At 40.7% G+C, this 17,356-nt stretch overlaps 2 protein-coding genes across 2 annotated transcripts; both read right to left on the bottom strand.

The window, feature by feature from the left end:
• Nucleotides 1-7,788: 7,788 nt before the first annotated feature.
• LOC103304925 (olfactory receptor 7D4-like) lies at nt 7,789-8,706 on the bottom strand. The gene has a single exon (XM_054716897.1). It carries the CDS (start codon nt 8,704-8,706, stop codon nt 7,789-7,791), a length of 918 nt encoding a protein of 305 aa, XP_054572872.1.
• A 3,337-nt stretch (nt 8,707-12,043) lies between these two features.
• On the bottom strand, nt 12,044-12,991 carry LOC129149301 (olfactory receptor 18-like). Its single transcript, XM_054716898.1, has one exon. It carries the CDS (start codon nt 12,986-12,988, stop codon nt 12,044-12,046), a length of 945 nt encoding a protein of 314 aa, XP_054572873.1. The 5' UTR covers nt 12,989-12,991.
• Nucleotides 12,992-17,356: the final 4,365 nt, after the last annotated feature.

The following is a 17,356-nucleotide window of genomic DNA, read 5'->3' on the forward strand; positions in this document are numbered from 1 at the left end:
GATTTTTTTTTTTTTGTATTGTTGGTTTTTTGTTTGTTTGTTTGTTTTTTAGACCCCATTTCATTTATTTTTACTGTGATCTTGGTTATTTTCTTTCTTCTACTCATTTTGAGATTTTCTGTTTGATGTTCTTTTTCTGGTACCTTTAAGTGTAAAGTTATATTGTATATTTGAAATTTTTATTTTTGCTTCAGGTAGGCCTGCTATGAAATTCCTCTTAGGACTGCTTTTGCTGGGTCCCATAGATTTTGGGTTGTTGTGTTCTCATTTTCATTTGTTTCAAGGTATCTTTCAATTTCTCCCCGTATCTCATTGTTAATCCATTCACTGTTTGATAACATGTGATTTAGCCTCCACATCTCCGTTTGTTTTTCAGTGTTTTCTTTTTTAAATTGGTTTCTAGTTTCATACCATATGGACAGAGAAGATGCTTGATATGATTTCATCTTATTAAATTTATTGAGACTTGTTTTGTGTGTAACATGTGGTCTATTCTAGAAAATGTTACATATGCACTTGAAAAGAATGTATATTAGGTTGCTTTTGGGTAAAATGCTCTGAATATATTTTAAAAATCCATCTGGCACCCAGCTGGTGTGGTTGAGCATTGGCCCATTCACCAAGATGTCACTGGTTCAATTTCCAGTCAGAGCACATGTTGGGGGCTAATTCCAGCAGGTCATAAATGCAAGAAGTTCATCAAAAGGTGGGTGGACCTTGAAGATTCAGCAGGGCTGAAGATACATATTACTGCCTGCTGGAATAGCTGAAAGTATATTCCCAAACCTGAAAATCTACATGTTATTACCTGCTGCTGGCCTAACAGCTGAACAGCTGAGGGTAGTTCCCCCAACCTGATAATTTACTGTTTACCAAACTTTACCTTTGATATGTGTGTTTGCTTTGCTGTAAGGCAAAAATCCTATAAAATAAAAGCCTAATATGCTAAGTGTCCAGTCGTAGGGTCAGCCATTCAACCAATCGAAGTGTAATATGATAATGATATGCTAAGGCTACTTAACCGCTTGCTATGACGTGCACTGACCACCAGGGGGGCCAGACAGTCAACTGGCCAACCAGTCACTATGCACTGGCCACCACGGGACAGATGCTCCAACCAGTAGGTTAGCTAGCTGTTGGGATCTGGCTAATCAGGATTGAGCGAGATGGGCCAGATATGACCTGGAGCCCTCCCACAATCCCTCCATAGCTGGCCAACCTTCTGATTCCCTCCCTGGCCCCAATTCTGCACTGGTGGGGTCCCTTGGCCTGGTCTGCACCCTCTCACAATCTGGGACTCCTCATGGGATGTCAGAGAGCCAGTTTTGGCCCAACAGTGATACAACCAGTTGCTATGACATGCACTGACCACCAGGGGACAGACGCTCAATGCAGGAGCCGACGGCTGGTGTTCAGTGTGCTCCCACAGGGGAGCACTGCTCATCCAAAAGCTCATGGCTGGTGAGTGCAGCAGTGGTGGCAGGAGCCTCTCTTGCCTCTGCGGTACCACTCAGGGTGTCTGACCAATGGCTTAGGCCCGCTCCCCATAGTGGACAGGCCTAAACTATCAGTCAGATATCCCCCAAGGGTTCCCAGACTGTCAGAGAGTGCAGGCCAGGGTGAGGGAGGCCCCAGAGTGCAAAAATTTCATGCACCAGACCTCTAGTGTGTGAACAAAAAGCCCTGGGTCCAGAGATTTGAAGACAGAACTTTGTTACTACAGCTAAGCCTTCCCTGGCTCCCCCATGTATTCCATATTTATATTTCATGTCTAATCTCTTTATTAATTTACTCGTAGCCCTTCTACAGATTCCTGAACCTTTCTAAATGCTGAGAATGACCCCAGCAGGCACATGTCCAGCTCCCTGTTAGGCTCAGTCACTGAAAGAGCCTTTGGCAATACTTGAGTGGCATGAAGTAGGTACTCAGTTAGTCACCAGGTAGGAACAAGTAGTGTGCACCAGATTGATGCAGGTCTAACTAGGTGCTAGTGCTCAGTCTGAGGCCACTCAACAAAAGTCCCAGGGTATACCAGGACTAGTCTCTTGATGAATGCCCACAGACCTTGGTGGTGAGATGGAGTCTCATGGAGTCATCAAGATAAGATTAGCAAAGTTAATCAGGCTCACACAGACCAAAATGTTGCCATGTAAGTGGAGGTTCTGCACTGGTTTGGCTTGCAAGGAAAAAAATAGCCCCCATCCTAGAGCGTCACAACTCAATCTATGTCAGATTTTGTCAGAAGCTCAAGCTCAGAAGGTTGGGGCCACTGAGTATTAGTAGGGTGGGGCTAGTGGATGTCCCATACAGTGAAGGTGCAATTCAAGTCTGTGGGAAAGTGTGGGGTATTGTCCTACTCCCGAGGCCACACAACTCAGTCACTGACACCTTGGGTTTCTGCTCAGACCTATTACTCCAGCCCAGCAGATGACACCTCAGCAGGGTGTGACCTCCACAGAATGGGGTAACAATGAGTCCAGGAGATACAGGCTATTACTTTTCCCCATGCTAATACTACATGGATGGGCATGTTGCACCCTAGACAGATGGTGTGTACAATGTAGGAGAGTGACTCAGTACAGGGGTCCCAGCTGCTATCCCATTATTTCTATTCCTGAGCCACAAACCCCAGTCTCTCCTCATATGACTCTACTCCAATCTGCTCTCCCTTCTTCATATACCAGGGTGAATGTCTATGAATGTGATTTTATGGATTGGCCCTTTAAGAGGGCATCTGTGAAACTCTCATTTCTCGCTAGCATACAGAATCCCTGCTGATTTTCACAGCCACTTGTTATGTGGGCACCTCTTCCTGGCTCTGGTTCTCTGGGCTGCAGAGCCTGGCATGGGATTGAGATCCCCATGATCCTCAGCAGGAACCTTTGCAGCTTAGATATCCCTCCAGAACCTCAGCCTCTGCCCAGGAGTGTGAGGACAGCCATTTTCATGTTTCCACACTTCTTTACCAGTCTGGATATAGCTTGTTTTGTAAATTATTGGTTATAAAACTTTTGTGCAGCTAGTCTTCAATTGGTTATTCAGGTTGATTGTTTTATATTTTAGTTATAATTCCAGTTTGGTCCTGGGAGGAGGAGAATGTACCTTGCACCTACTCTGCTGCCATCTTGAACCAATAAAATTTTCATGTACCCTTGTCCACCTATACGTCATCTTCAGAAAAATGTCTATTCAGATTCTTTGCCCATTTTTAAATTAGATTGTTTGGATTGTGCTATTGATTTGTGTGAGATTTTAACACATTTTGGATAATAACCACTCATAAGATATATGATTTGCAAATATTTTCTTCTATTCTGTCAGTTTGCCTATTCTTTTGGTTGATGGCTTCCATTGCTGTGCAGAAGCTTTTTAGTTGGATGTGCTCCAATTTATTTATAGTTGATTATTTTGCTTTTATTTTGGTTAACTTGTTTTTGTATTTTTGGGAGGACCTCTTCTATGATTTCTATTAGTCTTTTGTGATGGAAGACAGTGAATGAGGTGCACTAATAAGAAGAGGGTCAGTAGGATAATCCATAACATCTGCTACGTTGGTGGTCTTAAGGTCACAACTGATAAACAAATGTGTGCTATATTGTTTTGAAAAGCAAAACCACTCCTGGATGAAAACTACTGATCTACCAGGACTGAGAAGATTCAAGAAAAAGAAAATGCAGATAAAAATGGAGTGAGGGGAACACCCTGGATTTCCTCAGGTTCAGACAGAATGAACCTAAAACAGCAACCTCTAGTCAAGAGAGTCTTTGCATGGAGAAGAAGGCCTTAGTGCTGGAATAGAAGCAATAATGTCATTTGCTGTATAAACAAATGAAAAGATTATAATGACCACAATGATCTGATATCCATCTATGTAACTAACTGATTTCTAGTAACTCAGCCATAGTTCCATATAGCTTCCTTATTGTCATACTCTTGAATGTCTCTTGAATGTTACCTAACATATTTCCCAGTTAAATTTTTTTCTAATTTTTTTATTTAATACTCAAGCATATTCTCCTATTAGCAGTTTTTCATGAATACTAAGTGTTGGTGAAGATGTGGAAAATATGAAACCTTCATGAATTCATTGTGGGAATATAAAACTGGTGTAACTACTTTAAAAAGAAACTTGGCAGCTTCTTTAAAAATTAGACATCAATTTCACTATGACCTAGTAATTGCAGTCCAAGGTATCTACCCAAAACAAATGAAAAGGTGTATCAGGACAATGAAATGTGCACAAATGTTCACAGCAGCATTATTAACATCTCCAAACTGGAAATAGCTAACTGTTCATCAGCTGTAAATGAATAAGCAAACTGTGGTATAAATATTCAATAGGAGCCTATTCTGCAATTAAAAGGAATAAAATATTGATACAGACTTCTACATGAATAACCCTATACAACATACACCAAATAGAAGAAGCCAGATACAAAGGCCACCTATTTTATGATTCAATTTACATGAAATATGTAGAAAACACAAATGTATAAAGACAGAAAGTGATCAGGGGTTTCCTATGCAAAAGTGGAAGTGGTAATTAACTGTAAGTGGGCAAAAAGATATTTTTGAGGTGATAAAAATATTGTAAAACTGGATTTTGTTACCAAATACATAATACTAGAAATTTACTAAGATAATCGAACTTACTACATCAATAGGTGAATTTTATGTGTGTAAACTATCCTATGTGATAAAGAGGTAATATGCAAATTAACCATTACATCATCACACTGTCACAAGATGGCTGTGCCCACAGTGGAGGCGGGGTTCCCATAATGAGCAATCAGCAGGGACCTAGGCTGTGTGGTGCCGGGCCAGGACAGGGGACCTGAGGCTGTATCCCCAGCCCAGCGGGGCTTGACTGGGGACCTCAGGCCGAGCTCCCTGCCCCAGCGTTGGGCTGGGGCACCTCAGGCCATGCACCCCACCCAGCGGGTTTTGATGGGGGACCTCAGGCCATGCCCTTTGCCCCAGGCCGGGGGACCTGAGGCCTCACCCCCGACCTGGCACCCGGCCGGGGAACCTCAGGCTGTGTACCCTGCCCAGAGGGGCTTGATGGGGAATCTCAGGCCACGCCCCCACCCAGCAGGGCTTGATGGGGGACCTCAAGGCACACCCCTCGCCCCAGTTCCAGGCTGGGGTACCTCAGGCCTCATCATTTGCCCGGCACCAGTCCGGGGGACCTGAGGGTGCGCAGGGAAACCTGAGGCTGCACCCCTGCCCAGTGGGGCTTGACGAGGACCTGAGGCTGTGCCTCCTCCCGCAGCACTCGGCTGGGGCACCTGAGGCTGCGTCCCCCACTCGGCGCCAGGACAGGGAACGTGAGGCTGTGCCAACCGCCCAGTGGGGCTTGATGGAGGTGAGGCTGGCCAGGTCTGGATCTTGCCAGGTCTGGATATCACCCAATGGGGGTGGGGCTGGCTGGGGCTGGGTCTTGCGCAATTTTGAGGCACACGCAGGTGGGTGGGGACTTGACTCTGGGTCCCGTGGCATGCCCCAGACTCTGACAGGAGGAACATTTTCATATACATTTTACTAATTTTCTTTCATCTCTGACACTTCTATTATAGATAAAGGGCAAATAGCAATATTAAAATATTTCCTCTAATTAATTCCCTTTTAATGTGCATGAATTTAATGCATAGGGCCACTAGTCTCTACATATAAAAGGTGAATATTCCAAGTGTCCCCTCGGGAGTTTAACCGGAAGACTGGGAGTTCAAGCACTCACTATGATGTGTGCTGACCACCAGGGGGTGATGCAGAATGAAGGAAGGCCCCAGGGGGCAGCCGGCAGCCAGGGAAGGAAGGCCCCGGTTAGCAGCTGGAAGGAAGGCCCTGACTGGCAGCCTAAAGGCCCTAATTGGCCCTGATCACGGACCAGGCCTAGGGACCCTACCCATGCACAAATTTCATGCACCAGGCCTCTACTATTTCAATAAAAATATTAAAACATAAATTTTAAAGAGTTTTTCCTGGAATTACTCAATGTGAGTTCAAAACTTGTGTTTGAACAGAATCTGCTACACACCAATATTCTTATGCTCAACACTACACAGTGCATCATCTGTATCTCTCTGGTTTCTTCCTCAGTATGCTGAGTAGACAATAAACACACATTGGATTAAACTTAATGAAAACAAGATTAATTAAAGTCAGCTCAAATAAGTCTTTCCTCTATAAAAAAAATGCCTTTTGAGTAATTGTACAATCCTGTGTCCCAAATAATTAGTTTCTATTTTTTCTCCAAAGTCCCTAATTAATATCATGATATTATCTTAATATATCACATTATTATCCCCTGTGTTGATTTTTGTTCATACAAAAGCAGATGCTGAGCCAAGGGTTAACCTTTTGCACTCGGATGTCGAGTGTGACTCGACACGGTTAGCATCGGTAGCAGGAATTGAGAAAAAAGCAAGCGAGTGCAAAGGGTTAATGTTCAAACACTATTGGAAGGAGTCAGGAACATGGATGTAAGAGAGGGGAACTGACACACAAGAGAAAATATATCGAATGAAGCTTGCATTATGGCACCTACCATTGTGAATAAACAGAGATTTCATCTCCAGGGGAAATTCCTGTAAATGGTAAAAAACATAAACCTCAGCATTATTCCAGATAAAGGATGAAGGACATGCTGTACTCTACACCTCTCCATCAAGATCTGTCTCTGATGGGACATAATTCCCTGTCACTTCTGCTACCACATATTGGGCAAAGTAGGGTCCAGCTGGTACTGGATGTTGCCAGTCATGCAATGGAAATTGGTGAGAGGATGGCAGAGAATATGCAAGGAATGTTACCAGCATGTACTCCTCCATGCTTCCTTGCAGAATCAATTCTGTCAACATTCTTCCCCCCAAAAGAATTAAGTTCTAAATACGTTACACAAATGTGTAACTATTCTTCCTGAGGCATCCCCACAGAGTTCCAGAAAATAACTAAATCACTTGAGAAAACAACTCTTATTGTATTTTACTCATTATTACATGGCTTTGGATCTTAGAAGGTATATATCAACATTGCAATAATGGGAAATATAAGTAAAATAAAAAAGGAAAGGAAGAAAGGATCACACACAAAAAATGACACTTCTCAGTTTTTGAGGCAGTAAATTCCTCTATGATATCTGAAGAAACCATCCTTCAAATCTAGATTCATACTCAACTTGAAAATCACTTTACAGTTCCTGTGAAAGGTAGGATAGTAAAGTAAGCTTTCCAGGTTGTAGTCCAACTTCAATTCCATCTCTTCTTTTAAAAAGTAAAGTGAATGAGAGAAAATATCTCAAAAAATGTATTTAAGATGAAATTGAATCATTCGTGTGAAGAAACTAAAGAGTCCTGTTAGCATTATCATGCTGTTCTGATAACTGTATGATTTCAATACAATTTTATCTGGAGGAAAAAAAGGATACAACCCAATTAAGGTGAAGATCAGCAACATAAAAGGACAACTTTTGGGGAAATTAAGTCAGCACTTGATAAGATAAGTGCTTTAAGTTTAAAGTGAGAAATCTTAAGAACAGCTGCAGGAATGCTGACCAAACATGGAACACCATAGACTGCATATAAGGAAGAAAAGTAAAAAAGGAATTTCTGAGAAAAACTAATATAAAAACAAACAAAAGAAAAATCATACATGTTTGGAAATAGAAGGAATCAAGCCTGTCTTTGAGGAGTAAAAAAGAATCAGATTTTAAATTTGCAACATTTATCTTTGGGGCCCACAATATACCCTTAGTTCTGAGGCCAGAGATCCATCACAGACAAGGTGCTGCTAGTTGAGGAGCCTTCTCCGGGTCCCCTTCACATCCTTGTTCCTCAGGCTGTAGATGAAGGGGTTCAGCATGGGGGTGACCACAGTGTACATGACTGAGGCAATTGAGTTTTGTAGGGAAGAATGGGTCAGAGCAGAACTGAGGTGGACCCCCAGGCCTGCCCCATAGAACAAGGAGACCACAGAGAGGTGAGACCCACAGGTGGAAAATGCTTTATATTTCCCTCCTGCAGAGGACATTCTCATTAAAGAGGTGACAATCCTAGAGTAAGAAAACAGAATTCCTGTGACAGGAATCACACACAGAAGGGCAGTAGCCACATTCAAGATGATGCTATTGATGAAGGTGTCAGAGCAGGCCACCTTGAGGGTCTGAGTCAGTTCACAGAAGAAATGTGGGATTTCAGTGCCAACACAGAAGGTCAGCCTCCTCATCAGTAGAATATGAAGCAGGGAGACCGAGACAATGATGAGCCAAGATATCAGAACCAGAGTGCCACAGAAGCGTGGGTTCATGATGACCGTGTAGTACAGGGGGTGGCAGATGGCCACATACCGGTCATAGGCCATCACAGTCAGGAGGCAGTGGTCCATTCCAGAAAATATCATAGTAAAATACACCTGAATGAGGCACCCAATGTAGGAGATGGTTTTCCTTTGTGCCTGGATGTTCACCAGCATCTTTGGGACCGTGGTGGAGGTGAAACAGATGTCAACAAGGGACAGGTTGGAGAGGAAGAAGTACATGGCTGTGTGCAGGTGGGACTCAGAGCTGATGGAAAATATAAAGCATTTTCCAAGCACAGTGAACAGGTACATACACATGAACTCTCCACAGAGGACGGGCTGCAGGTTAGGATCATCTGAGAGACCCAGGAGCAGGAATTGTGATGCTTCTGTGTGGTTTTCAGCTTCCATGCAGCTGGTGTATATTCTAAAGGAGGAAAAAGCACCATTCAGTAAACAGCCAAATGGCATCTCAGCTGGTCATCACCTTTTCAGTTCCCCTCTGTGTGGGCATCGTTCATGATCTAGTAGTCATTCCAACGCCAGTCATTCACTCATTTAAGTGGTTACCCAATTTTATTTTAAATGATGATTTAATTGTGCAGACTTCCTTTAATTTAGCTGAGGTCTTTCTCTTTTTATCTTCAACTCACTGGTTCTAATTCACTTATTGAAATCTATGGACATAAACCAATTTCTTCTTTCATACTAGCCTTCCAAAATAACTGAAGATGTTTAAGGTGCTTACTTTAACAATCTCCATACTATTTTCATTTCATAATAGTGATTAAAACATGTGTTTTCAGCTCAAACAACCTTAGTTCTGTGACCTGATGCTTTATATTGTTGTCATAGCTAACTAACTCTCTATGTGCCTTATTGTGTTTCTAAAATGTGGTTTCTGCTGTTACAATTTTTACGAGGTAATAAAATGCCTTTAATCACAGTAAGATCTTTCTATTCTATAGCTATTATTATCATTATTAATCTATTCTTTCATTACAATTATTTTTTAGATATAACTGTTCCAAAGTACAGTATAGACCTATAATTTAAAAATAGGATGTGAGTCAGACTTCCAGGAACAGAATTTGGTCTACCATGTTACATCTCTGTGACCTTGACGAAGTTATTTAATACTTTACCTCCACAATGAGAGTATTAAATATTCCTTACATTGTAGGACAGATGTGTGATTAAATGGCATGATGCATATAATTTTTCTAGTGTTGTTCCTGTCATATACAGTGCGCATGTGATAAAAGAGATCAACCAAAGGACTTGTATGCATGCATATAAGCCTAACCAATGGACACAGACAACAGGGGGGTGAGGGCATGAGTAGGGGGGTGTAGGGGGTAATGGGGGAATAAGGACACATATGTAACACCTTAATCAATAAAGAAATTTTTTAAAAAGAGGTCATGGGTTCAATCCCTGGTCTGGGCACCTATGGGAAGCAGCCAATTAGTCTCTCTCTCTCTCTCTCTCTCTCTCTCTCTCTCTCTCTCTCTCTCTTAGCTCTCTCCATCCCCTCTCTCTCAAACCAATAAATACCGTATTTTCTGGCGTATAAGACGACTGGGCGTATAAGATTTTCCTGGGTTAAAAAGTCGTCTTATACGCCGGAAAATACGGTATTTGGTAAGCTCTTTTTGGGGGGAAGGGTGGATTTCTCTTTCAACAATCTAGTATATCCTCAGGTGAAGATTAAATATAATAATAATAAAATAAAACCTCTGGCCACTAGTGCTCAGGTGTGATACCAGGTTAACAACTCTGTGAGTGTTATCTCATATTGTAGCCAGGAGGAGGTAATGGATCAGAACTTCATGGGGAGAAAACAACAAGAAGTTTTATACGTGGGACCTTTTAGATATGTCCAGATGTGTATATTCTTTAGATTAGTTCTAATTTGCATTCTTTTGCTATAATAGAACTGTAATCATAAGTGTAGCACTGTTCTAATTTCTGTGACTCATTCAAGTGAATTATTAAACGTGAGGAAATTGCCCCAGTATGAGTCATTCTAGCAAATTATTGAATGTGAGGGAGTCCCTGAATTTGTGGCCAAATGTTCTGAAGTGAGGGTGGCCGTGGGGACTCCTGAACTTGTGGCTGGTGTCTGAAGTGAAACAGTCTTACAGGGACTCTTCCCTCAGTCTCTGTGGTTATGCAAACTCTTTGAAGCAAGGAAGGGCTGTGGAAGAAGTCAAGACAAGTTGAAGCACATCAAAGGCCTCCTAAAATCACCAAGAAAGTCTTGGTTGAGGATGATCCTTTACAGTTGGCTGGAATTGGTGCCAAGATGTGGGCTGCTTCAGAAGGAGGCATGACTTTGGTTAAGACGGCTCTCTGAAGTTGAGGCAGATCGCTATGGAGGTTGATGCTCAGGGGTAAGTGGTACACCCAAAATTTTGAGCAACATGTCCCTCGTTCCTAATAGGACATCTTTTCTTTTATTGTGGTAAAATAACCATACATAACATTTACCATCAAAACCATTTTAAATGTTCAGTCCAGTGGTATTGTGTACATTCACATTGCTGTTCAACCATCACCACCACCCATCTCCAGAACTCTTTTCATCTTGCAAAAATAAAACTCTTTATTTCCCAATTAAACACTAACTCCCTATTCCCTCTTCCCACAGACCCTGGAAACCAAAATTCTACTTCATGTCTTTATGAATTTGACTACTTTAGGTGCCTCATATAAGTGGAATTATACAGTATTTGTCTTTTCATGTAGGGCTAATTGATGTGGAGATGTTAGATAGAATGGAGAAAAGAATTATAAGGAATATTGGGAATCATATATCCCAGTTTTGCTAGGAAACTCCTATTGATAAGAATTTATTCAAACACATTATTAAACCATTCAATTTCAAGATATTCTGGTTTGAACAAGAAATAAAATAATCACTCATTTTCTCAAGAATCTGACCGCGATGATGAAGGAGCAAAAATATGAAAAAATAGAGAAGTATCTGGGGAAAGTATAGAAAGAATAAATAACAGAAAGAGAGAGCTATGATTTTTCTTTCCTTTTTTCCATCACCATTTATCCCCTCTATGCAGTCTTCCACCTCCACTGCCACCCCAATCACCACATTGTTGTCTATGTCCATGAGTTCTCCCTCTTTTGTTGTTCTTTTCTCTTCAATCCCTCCACCCACTACCACCCCAACACCCTCCCACAAAGCTGTCTATCTGTATCTATTTATAATGATTGAAACAAGACTGCCCATAACCAAGAGTCTTGAGTAGTACATAAGGAAAGTGAGAAGGGTATACTGATGTCCTATGCATAATCCTGGAGGAGCTATGACTTAAGTAAGGAGTCCAAATTAATCTCCCAATTCCATTACAGCTGTGCTAAGAGGAAAATTTATGTAAACAGAAAGCAAAGAGCCATATAGGTACACAGTATACGCTATGTATCTACATATTCAGAATTTCTTTTTTTAGATATATTTTTACTGATTCAGAGAGGGATGATAGAGAGATAGAAACATCAAAAATAAGAGAGAATCATCGATTAGCTACCTCCTGCATGCCCCACACTGGGGATTGATCCAGTAACCTGGACACATGGTTCGACTGGGAATCAAACCGTGACCTTCTGATTCATAGGTCAACACTCAACCACTGAGCTACACTGGCAAGGCCATACTCAGAATTTCTTGTTGTTTGATTTTGCTGCTTTTTCCAGTCTATGAACAAAAATGATAGCACAGGTTCAGAGATTAGACTATTCTTCTGACCATCCTCCATAGGGCACTCTTGATGTCTCTGTTCCTCAGGCTGTAGATGAAGGGGTTCAGCATGGGGTTGACCACAGTGTACATCACTGAGGCCACTACATCCTTCTTCAGGGAAGATGAGACAGCTGAACTCAGGTACACACCAAGGCCTGTTCCATAAAATAAGCAAACAACTGACAAGTGAGAGCCACAGGTGGAGAAGGCTTTATACTTCCCACCTACTGATGGCATTCTCAGAATGGAGGACACAATTCTATAGTAAGAGAAAAGGATCCATGAGAGTGGAACACCACCAAAGATGGCTCCAATAAAGTAGATCAATATGTCATTGGTGGAGGTGTCAGAACAGGCAAGTTTGAAGAGTTGAGAAGGTTCACAAAAGAAATGAGGGATTTCCACATCTGCACAGAAGCTAAGTTGTGACACCATCAAGTAGTGTAGTTGGGAGTCCAAAAGGCTGATGAAAAATGACAGCAGGACCAACAAGCCACAGCGGCGAGGGTTCATGATGACCAGGTAGTGTAGGGGCTGACAAATGGCCACCAACCGGTCATAGGCCATCACAGGCAGGAGTAGACTTTCTAAACCTCCAAAAAGAGAATAACAGGTAGCCTGAGTTAGGCACCCTGCATAGGTGATGGATTTGCTGTGTGTCTGGAGGTTCACCAGCATCTTGGGAACTGTAGTGGTGCTGAAACTGATGTCAGCCAAGGACAAATTGGAAAGGAAGAAGTACATAGGTGTGTGGAGGTGGGAGTCAGAGATGACAGCCAGGATTATGAGTAGGTTCCCGAGCATGGTCACCAGGTACATGGACAGGAACAGCCCAAACAGAAGAGGCTGCAGCTCTGGATCATCTGAGAGTCCCAGGAGGAAGAATTCTGAGCCACATGTTAGATTCTGTGGTTCTATGCAGATAGGACACATTTTGAAAAATAAGAAAGTATTAAATAAATGGAACAAGGGTACAGGTGTCCATACTTTGGATTCAAGCGATTCATAAATAAAGTATTTACAGTTGAGGACTATACACCCTCTCCTTTTATTATCTTCAGTGACATTTCTCAGTTGTTAACTTTTTTAGACCTCTTTCCTTATTAATGTCTGGGCTATTCACCTGTTTCCATACACACCCACTTAAGAGACACTGGGTCAATAAATACTAGAGATAAAAGAACATTTTGAGACTATAATTCCATGAACAAAGTAAAATATCAGCCTTTCACTTTTGAAGGAAAAATATGGAATGAGAAATATTCTTTTCTAAGACAAAAATCATTATAATTAAAAGAAACTAAGAGGTTGAATGTACTTTATCTCACCCAAATGCAGTATAAGAAATGCTTTTAACTTGGAATGTAGTATAGAGGAGCTAAAACCACATTAACTGTATTCTAACTTAAAATAAAATATTCATAATCAGATAGCATTTTTATATGGCAGTTATCATTAAGGTTTTCATCTTTATTTGGTTTTATGACATCCATCTTCCACAGAGATAAGTGCTTATTTAAATGTGTGGATTGTCTGGTCAAATTCCCCTCAAATATAATTCACATATAATTATTTGTTCTTGGTGGACTTTACATTTTGAAAAATATGTTTGTGTTAAATGCACAAAATCAAACAGCACTACTAATCCTGAAGATGGTATTAATTTAGAATGCATCAATTATCCTATATAATAAAAGCTTAATATGCTAAGTGTCCAGTCAACTGATCATCCATTCAATCAAAGCATAATATGCTAATGGTATGCTTAGGCCACTCAACTGCTCGCTATGACGTTCCCTGACTACCAGGGGGCAGACGCTCTGACTTGTGGGTTAGCTTGCTGCTGGGGTCCAGCTGATTGGGACTGAGTGCAATGGGCCAGACAAGCCTTGGAGCCCTCCCACAATCCCTCCCCGGCTGGCCAACTTCCTGCATCCCTCCCAGGCCCCCATGGTGCACTAGTGGGGTCCCTCGACCTGGCCTGCGCCCTCTTGCAATCCGGGCTAAGGGACTCCCCACCTCCACCACCACCTGATTGCACAAATTTTGTGCACCGGGCCTCTGGTTAAATAATAACTTTCATGAATACTCTATAATTACTTTTTTTGAAAGGTTATTTTCCACAAGTGATACAGAATCTCAGAGAAACATCTGAGGTTGAGTTTGCACTTTTCTGTTTTGGTTCAGAGTGGATTGGTAAAACTTCTTAAATTTGTCTCTAATCACAAACATTTGTGAAGGGTTGATTTCTCATCAAAACCAACTCTCCAATGAACAGTTGAGAAATTTAGGACCAAAGCCAGGCCTCAAATCTTACATTCGCATTTTTATGCCAGTTTAAGAGCTATCCAAGTCAATTCTTTCTCACAGAGGGATTGCATTTCTCCTAAATTCATCCCCCTGAAGGCAACTCGGGTAATTTCTTTTGTCAGGTCAAAATATGATATAATTACTGAAGTATTATTTTGTCAAAATATTTATTCCTCCCTCGTGCACTGCTGGTGGGAAAGCAGACTGGTGCAGCCACTGTGGAGAACAGTATGGAGTTTCCTAAAAAAACTAAAAATGGAACTCCCATTTGACCCATTGATCCCACTTCTAGGAATATATCCAAAGAAACTAGAAACACCAATTAGAAAGGATATATGCACCCCTATATTCATAACAGCACAATTCACCATAGCTAAGATTTGGAAACACCCTAAGTGCCCATCAGCAGATGAGTGGATTAAAAAACGGTGGTACATCTACACAATGGAATACTAAGCTGCTATAAAAAAAGAAGGAATTCTTACCATTTGCAACAGCATGGATGGAACTGGAGAGCATTATGCTAAGTGAAATAAGCCAGTCAGAGAAAGATAAATATCACATGATCTCACTCATTTATGGAATATAATGAACAACATAAATTGATGAACAAAAACAGATCCAGAGACAGAGAAACATTGATCAGACCGTCAAACCTCAGAGGGAAGGTAGGGGAGGGTGGGGGTAAGGCGGAGAGATCAACCAAAACTTGTATGCTTGTATATAAGCCTAACCGATGGACACAGACAACACGGGGGGTGAGGGCATGAGTGGCGGTAATGGGGGGCGGAATGGAGAAATAAGGACACATATGTAACACCTTAATCAATAAAGAAATTTAAAAATATTTATTCCTTTGTGTGACATGCTAGATTCTTATGGATATATCTGAGCATTTCTATTTTGTAAATACTACCTAACTTTACTTAAGTAAACAATATTTTAATAAACTATTTTTGCATTTTTAAAATGATGTAATTTGGGAAAAATTAAAAGAGATAAAAGAGCAAAGACTACTATTACAAACACTTGGGTTGTTTGTTCATCTGTAAAATAGGTATATTAATTGAACTGACCTTATAGGGTTGTTGTAAAAAATAAAATTAAATTATAAGTATAAAATACTTAAACCTTCGTTATCAATGGTATTTGATCATTATAATTATCTATCCATCTTTTAAAATTTAATGATGGGCTGGCTATAACCTAGAACCAATTAAACCAGAAGTTCTACATGTAAGTCCTTTGGGCATATTAACATATAGCCAGTGTAGGGAATCATTGCCAGGCTATTAATAAATGTTGTATTAATACTACCTATTATTATCAGTACATTTTTAGCCAGTTCCCAGATTAAAATGTAAATATTTAATAATATGCTATAGAACTCATATTTTTAAAATACGTTTTTATTGGTTTTTTTAGAGAGAGAGGAATGGAGGAAAGAGATAGAAACATCGATAAGAAATATAGATCCTGCATGCCCCCTACTGGGGATAGAGACTGAAACCCTGGCATGTGCCCTGACTGGGAATCAATTGTGATCTCCTGGTGCTAGGACAACACTCAATCCACTGCGCTACACTGGCCGGGAAGAACTCATATTTATCATTGATAAAACTTGAGGTTATTTTGCTATCCCTGGATGATTTTCCCCTGCACTTCAGTTGTTCAAAGACAAATACTGTCATAAATTTGGTAGATGCATTTTCCTTTCAATATAATTATAACATTAGTATTGAGTTTTGTATTCATAAGCAGTTTTTTTTGAAAACTTACCTAAATATTCTCATCCTATGTATACTATTCCCTAAGTTCTCATTTACCACAGCATTGCATTTCAAGTCTCTCTGTGAAATACATACATCGATTTCAGCACTTTAAATGATGCTTAGTGTTACCTGAGGAATAAATTACATCTTATTTTTCAATTTTTATTTTGACAGGGCTAAGAAAATTCTTAAGCCTCTTCTACACATCACACATGTGAAAATATTCTAAAGACAAATGCATAAAAGATAATTGTTTAAATTGAAAATTTTGACATATGGGCAATTTTACTATTAATTACGTATACTAGTTTCCCAATAGAATAATTAGGCAGAATCAACTACATGCTCTGATTGCCAAGGTATAAAATTAGAAAGTTCCCTGAAGTCTTACTAACCATAGTCTTTTCAGGATAGAGCCATGAAAATACCCATCTTGTATAGGGAGTGATGTTTTGATAGCTCACGTTTATAAAATGTGCTAAAAAATGCATTATTCTCTACAGAAAATCCTACGATTCTACATCCATAAAGGTCCTTGCAAACCACAGATGAACTCACCAGATCCCAAGAGAAGGAATTGGTGGTGATGCCCTTGTTTGGAAAGAAGCAATCATTGTGCCGCAGTGGAGGGGACAGAGCCCCGGGCTGGGAATCAGGAGGCCTGTGTCTGAGTCCCACAGCTGTCACCCACCAAGTGGGAAGTGTGGGTAGGTCCTTCCACCTCTCTGTGCTGGTCTCTCTTACACAGAAATGGGAGAATAATACCCGTCTCTGGCAAATGTGTGGCATCAAACAGAGGTTTGCCTTTAAATAAATGTTCAGTTATGTTTTAAATCACATTGAAATAGTGGGTTTGTTGATGAAAATCAATCCCAGGAAAGATGAAGGATGACATTTTATTCTATGATATGGCAGAGAGAGGTAGAAGCCCATCACCTCCCAGCTAATTCACTCATGGAATGAGTGGAAATCCTGAAATGTGTCTCAGTCCACACAATAAGATTTACTTCACTTTTCCTCTCTTTTTTATTTTTATGAAAATCTCCACCATTTTTCTTTGTATTTAAATCTGTGGATTTTATTAAATGGGAAATGATAGGTTTCTTAGAAAATCCCTGACACAGATGCATAGGAACACTGTGTTGTCCTCTGCTGGCTCCAGGAGGCATTGCTGGAAGGAGGGAAATTACTGGAAAGAAAGCACTGGGCTGGTGGAAGC

This window comes from Eptesicus fuscus, chromosome 6 (genome assembly GCF_027574615.1).
Source record: "Eptesicus fuscus isolate TK198812 chromosome 6, DD_ASM_mEF_20220401, whole genome shotgun sequence".
Classification (NCBI taxonomy): domain Eukaryota; kingdom Metazoa; phylum Chordata; class Mammalia; order Chiroptera; family Vespertilionidae; genus Eptesicus; species Eptesicus fuscus.